Source organism: Colias eurytheme, chromosome 5, assembly GCF_061535395.1.
Source record: "Colias eurytheme isolate Ceu_HAF_F1 chromosome 5, ilColEury1 Martin Lab GWU primary, whole genome shotgun sequence".
NCBI classification, from domain to species: Eukaryota; Metazoa; Arthropoda; class Insecta; order Lepidoptera; family Pieridae; genus Colias; species Colias eurytheme.
The window spans coordinates 4,245,026-4,251,507 of NC_142984.1; the positions used below are offsets into that span (position 1 = coordinate 4,245,026).

General features: G+C 33.8%; 1 protein-coding gene across 1 annotated transcript in view; it reads right to left on the bottom strand.

The window, feature by feature from the left end:
* Scr (homeobox sex combs reduced) overlaps window positions 1–5,928 on the bottom strand; it is a 31,148-nt gene extending 25,220 nt beyond the window's left edge. The window contains exons 1-2 of the mRNA XM_090102271.1: window positions 5,735–5,928; window positions 418–1,331 (exon numbers count right to left, since the gene is read on the bottom strand). Of these exons, the coding sequence (XP_089958397.1) occupies window positions 418–1,177 (760 nt within the window). The 5' untranslated portion in view covers window positions 1,178–1,331; window positions 5,735–5,928. The remainder of the gene's footprint in view (window positions 1–417; window positions 1,332–5,734) is intronic.
* Window positions 5,929–6,482: the final 554 nt, after the last annotated feature.

Here is a 6,482-nt window from a genome sequence, read left to right on the forward strand (position 1 = left end):
AAGGTTAACACTAGAAGGTTAGAAGCCGTCAAATTACACGTCATAGTGATGGTGCATTTTTCCCATCGTTAAGAAGAAAAAATCCTGGGTGTTCACTTGTTAGCGCCCGCTAACAAAACCATTATGGCTTATTATGGCCATCATCCATCAGACTGCCGCATCGATCCTACATTAACGCATGCTAATGCTTTTATAAACAGATATATAATTTATTTTGTCTCCACCTTGGCATCCGATTGATGAATAGTTTTCAAATTAGGCAGAAATATTTGTTTTATGAATAGGCGTGGTTTTGGATGTTGCTTCTAGAAGGAAGCTTAATGGACTTACTACATAAAAACCGAATATCATTAATACTTATTAATTAACATCTGCGGATGCTTGAGCGTGTTTTTATCAAAATAAAATTTTACTTACTTTGACCTAGATGAACTCTCTTCATCCACGGGTATATTTGCGGTGGATTAGCTTGGGTATTTCCTGAAGATTTGGCGTTTTTAGCGTTGCTTGAACTCGAATTATTGGCTTCATTACTGTCGTTGCTCGATGTGCTCGATGCTGGACTTGAGATGTTCTGATTTATGTTAGCCTTGTGCTCAACTGGTGAGGCAATTGGCGTAGTCAGTCCGAGTTTAGTGCTAGTACTTCCACTTGTATTTTGTCCTACACCAAACCCAGGGGAGGTCCGTCCTGGCCCTGACGATGTGGATAAATCTTGGGGTGATGCAACACCCGTTGTAGATGTAGAATCAGCAAATTTACAACTTGCATTTGCAGCTTGACTCGCAGCAGCTGATAATAAATTCGGTGATAATGCTCCTGGGCTCGGATTTGAATGTTGGTGCATATGGCTCGCCGTGCTTCCCAGTCTCTGTGGATGCAGTTGTGTGTAATCTATCATAGTTTGAGGTTGCATGTGTGCACCGCTCGCTGGTGTCGCGTACGGGTGTTGTGGGTAGTGATGCCCAACTTGCGGCGGCGAATAACATGTATTCGGATATGCAGAAGCTGCTGCATTAGGGTTGTAGTAATCTGCTCCCGGTGTCGGCAGCCCCGGATGTCCAGATTGTTCCACCGGTGTCCCCGTGCGACCTGGGACTTGATTCCCATAGCACGAGGCTAGCGAATTGACGAATTGGTAGGAACTCATTCCTGCGTTATAATTTAGGTCGTTCATCGATAACAGATTATTATTTCTTTCTCGTCTGAAGTTTTAATCTTAGGTTGTCATGCTTTGATGGCCGCTGAATAGTTCAGTTGGACATGTTAAGTGCTGAAACGTTCGCGGTCCAGTTCAATTGTCCTCTGAGAGTGGAGCTTGATTGATGGACCTGTGATAAAATGAAACACATTAGTTGGTCAAGTGCGACGCCTCGTTACTAGTGACGAATGGTTGTACAGATCATGTCAAATAATATTTTAATGGGATTCACTTGATGAATAAATTGGGGCACTAAAAGTTTTTAAATATATGACATTAACTATAGGATGTATCTATTTTTGCTTTTAAGAACTATTTGAAAGTCAAAATATCTTGACTATAATAACTTCTGTTCTATCTAATACATTAGAATGTTATATTTAGTACAAAATAATATAAATTAATGTTATGAAATCTTTTGGTTCGTTACAACTAACAGTAATTTATGTCTATGACACCGCTATGCATTATAATAACGCATAATACGTATAAGAACAATATTTCGGGACAATTTCCACAAAAGATCATTTGCGTAACACGGGGGGTCTATTAAGAAACAATAAATTTACATGGGATATTCTAAGCGCGGTACACATGTTAAGTCAAGTGCGGAAAAAATCTTGTCCCCGCCACGTGGTAGGGCTATAAAAGTGTCTACCGAGGTTTATGCGAGCGCGGTAGAATGTGACTTCTGCCGATTTATGAACTTCGCCGGTGCATACATCTTTATGAGCAAATTAGTAGTCATTGTGTATTCGATTTATTTGTCGCGTAACGAATGACAAATGTTCTCACTTTTCTGTACATCGTGTAATTTTGTGCATTTGATGCGTATGCGCGATTTATTGGATGCGCGCGTCATGCGAGACGAATTCTTGAGTCCATTTGTTAAGATTTTATAATTTTGATGCATTGCGATGTTTTTATGGAAGTGTTTATTATTCGGTGCTTCGTTCACGTTATAAATGCATTATGAATACACAAATATGCTGAAAATTTGTTGTAAAAATGTGTTTTTCTTTATGCTCTATTTTTATTTAATTTATTTTTAATAATGTAGTTGACTATCTAGTATCTATTTGATTTTAACCCTTAGCAGGTATCGTGGGTCAAATTTGACCCAGAAGCGAACATTTTCGGTTATAATTCTTTTAATATTTATGCAACGACTGTGCACTTCTACGTATTCTCAGTACGTCACTAGCTGCGGCGGGGGGTGGAAGTGCAGCGCTGGGACTATCTTAGGAGTGGAGGTAAGTAGCTGTCTGGGTCACGTTTGACCCACGATACCAAATAAGTAACTTTTTTCACTGAGTGTAACTACGTACTTTTTTTTGTTTTATTGTTTATTTGTACTATAATAGAGGCTTTTTGAACGACAGACAAATCGAGGAATTGATATAGACGACTTAAATGATGATTTGGAATCGGAAAATGAAAGGACACCAAATATAACCCAACTTTGTGACGACGAAATCATCGACGACGATCGAGACAGTCCCTAACCTGTTAGTTGCTCAGAAGGCTGTATTGTGACTTGTATTTTGGAGTAAGTTCTGACGACATTGAAAACGAAGAGGAGAATACGAGAATAAGAGAAAATACGAGAGATGAGAGCGAAGAAGATGAGGATGATGGTTGATGGTAGAAGTCATTTTGGTTTTGGTTGTCATTTTTTTTATTTTATGCTGATCTCAGAAGTAATTTATTTTTTTGTTATTATAAAGATATGAGAAGTGCCATAAATATCTTTTAATTAAATTTTTTCTTACATTTCTATTTTTTTTTATGTTTTAAGTTCACACTAATCAAAAAGTGCCAAAAAATAAGGTTATTTACAAATGCGTGTAAAACATGATATTTTTTTTATATTCTAAAATTTAACAAAGTTAATTTTGTAAAAAAATATTTGTTTATTTCATAACTAACCATATTTTATACAAATTATAAAAAATCAACGTTCTACAACAGATTGTTTGGTATTGGTAAAATTTGACCCACGATACCGGTAGTGTTGCCAAAAAAGGCGATACCAGCTAAGGGTTAAAGATTGTTATATATAGTTGATACAATTTCTCAATATCTACTAGAATAGCAAAACTTGTGTACTACTATCGTCTACTATCTAACTAATCCAACTAATATGATTTTCCTAAATATTAAATGTTAGTGATAATTTTAAAAGCTCATTTGGATGTTTAAACTTTAAATAAATTTATAATAATAAAACTATCAGATTTTCAACGCGTTAAAAATTATCATTTATAATAATTAATTAACATTAATTAATTATTGTTAAGCATCTGAATAATACATAATTACCTACATTAGATATCCACTTGGGTGCGCAGTGCGCACCTTACTATTTTTGATAGTAGGTACCTACTGAGAAATATTAAATTATTACCTATGCATTTGTAACTATAAAGGTTGCAATATATTAATTAAATTTATTAAAAATATGCACTGTGAAATATATTATTTGTATTTTTTATAAATTTCAGTGCAGTTTTGTTATTTGTCATAAGTAGGTAGGTACTTATTGAGCAAACAATTTATCAGTTTATTTTTGCTTCCATCTTACTTTATAGCATGAGGATAAATCGTTAAATAATGCTTTTAGTCTTAAAATTTTTTACTTTAAAAATACTAACAAACTTTATTTTTCTATAGGCACCTACTAACTTATTAAAAAAGAAAGACATCAATAAAGGCATCCATATCTTTTAAACATTTTATGTGATATACTAGAGTAATCCAATGTTTTATGTTTTATGAAGTACTTGAAAGTTATTATTTTCTAAGTAGCTGCTTGTGCCTATCCCTGTAAGCTGTCTATGGTATCGCTATTCCTTACACAGAAATTGCTTTAGACATAGACACAATATTAAATAGAAACTATAAAATATATGTGTACCTTCTTCGTGAAGTATACGAAAAATAAAAACCTGAAGACGCTTTAAATGTATTTTAAAACATTTTAATAATCTGATAATTATTATCATCACCCTTTTGAATAAATCATATTAAATGTAGATATGCCTACATAGGTGTAAGTACATGTAATTGATATGGAAAGTCATTGCGTTATTTAAAATATTAATAGGTATTATACGATTAAAAAGCTGTTAATACAAGCTTTTTAATTATTTAATACCTATAAACATTTTAAATTACCCACCAAACTATTTTTATATATCATATTACCGATTTTTAAAACATGATTAATAAGCTTATCTGATTACAAAGTTCCGTTTGTAGGAAAAAGTTTGCGCTTCGTTATCCACGTAGTTCTAATAATTATTGTAAGTTCAGTCAAAATAATTATTTGTATCATACTGCTGGGTATATTATTAAATTCTTTATTCAATTAATAATCATTTCATACTATAAATAACATACTGTAGTAGGTATGTATACTAAGATTACATTTTACTATGTGGATAAAAAGTTTGAATTTAAGTCTCTTATTTCTCTTTATATACATATGTTCTACGGTTTTAGAACAGATAAAATAATAATTTTAATAATATTATTGGAGAAATTATTAATTTGGAATCCCTATTACAGCATGTGATGGTTGGGCGACATGTGTGGTTTATTTCAGTAAGATTTTTGTCACTCCCGTCCGGTCCATGTTAAATGGCCCGAACCATTTCATTGCTTTTCATTTTATTTTTTATTTCTAACATACCGACATCCTTTGATATGTTTGTCTTAATCTTGTGTCTGGATTTGTGGGAATATTTGAAATTGTTTAATAATTAAATCTATGAGATTTTCTTATTGTTGCAAGTTTGAGCAAACTCAACTTACTGGCATTTAATTTTTATGGAAAAGCTTGTCTGTTTCTTTTAAGTTCAATTTTTAAACTTCAATGAGTAGATAATTTTTAATAATATGTTGAATTTATTTTCAATTCAAATCAGCAAGAGAGAAAATCTATTGATTAAAATTTGCCATAACTCTACGTAGAGCGCACGTTTTACCAATTTACCATTATTATTTCGCTTTAAGGCGACTATGGATTTTTAATCAGTTTTTTATTACAACCAGTAGTTGTCATAAAATACAATGAAAATTCAGTATTGTATATTATGATTTAAGTAAATATCTTTGTTTGAATGTTTATTTTCTATTTTGTGCCGTTTAATGCAGTACAGACGAGTCAAACTGTGTGTAATTATTAAATTAAGTAGATAATTTTTTTTTGTTCAGACACATTCGCAATACCTAATATTAATAAAAGTCGTTTTCGTTTGTGATTATCAAGTTGATAAAATTGGAGAGCAAATTTTAAATATTAATAATTTCAAATTGTATCGAAGAGAACTAAATATAAGTGAACAGAAAATAAGTAGCTAACTACTTACATAAATATTAACTTATTTTTTTTATTATCACATTGTATTTTTTATAATTATTTTATTAAGTTTAATGCTATATTAATGATCATAATCTTTTAAAGGTAAAACTTGAAATAAAGTTTCCCTCTCTATTTATTGTCACGTAAGGAAAATCGCAAATACTCACTCCAATAAGTTTCAGAGTGACGAAAGCTCAACTCGACAAACACAAAAGTGGAAAATTCACAAACATCCCACGTCAAAATTCACTTCACAAAACAACTTTCGAAGGAGCGTTCGAAACGATCGTACTCGAATATCGCGGCGAAGTTGGTGCGGAGTTCGCAGCGGAAAACGGCCCGTGTTTTCCCGGCGTTCGAGCGTCGAGTGCACTGCGCGTCTGACAGGAAGGTGAGCGGGCTCGGCTGCGGGCTGCGGGCGGGGCGCGCGGGGCGGGCGGGGCGGGGCGCACCTGAGCCGCCGCCACGTGTTCTCCGCTCCCGCTTCACGCTACACGCTACACGCTCACGCTAAACTCTCGACGCCAACTTCGCGTAATTATGGCCCGTATTCAATGAACCGATTGATGATTATTGATTGTAAATTGTTCTTCTGATTTCCCTTTATGCTAATCGATGCGTTTGCGTCTGATATTATTATCCTTTTAGGTGGCAATTTTACGTTTATGCCAAATTGTTGGTTGCTAAACATCTATGCTCGATGATATTAAAGGTTTGTGAGCTCTCTAAATTATTGCCGTTTAGCATAAATTTCATATACAGCTACACGATCCCTAAGAAAAGGGATCGTGTAGCTGTAGAGATAGAGACGACCGGTGCATGTTTCGACTTCGATTCTAATAGAGAACTTATTCACAATGTATGTACCTATATTGAAAATATAATTTCTTTGACTACTTCGTCTTCTTAATTATG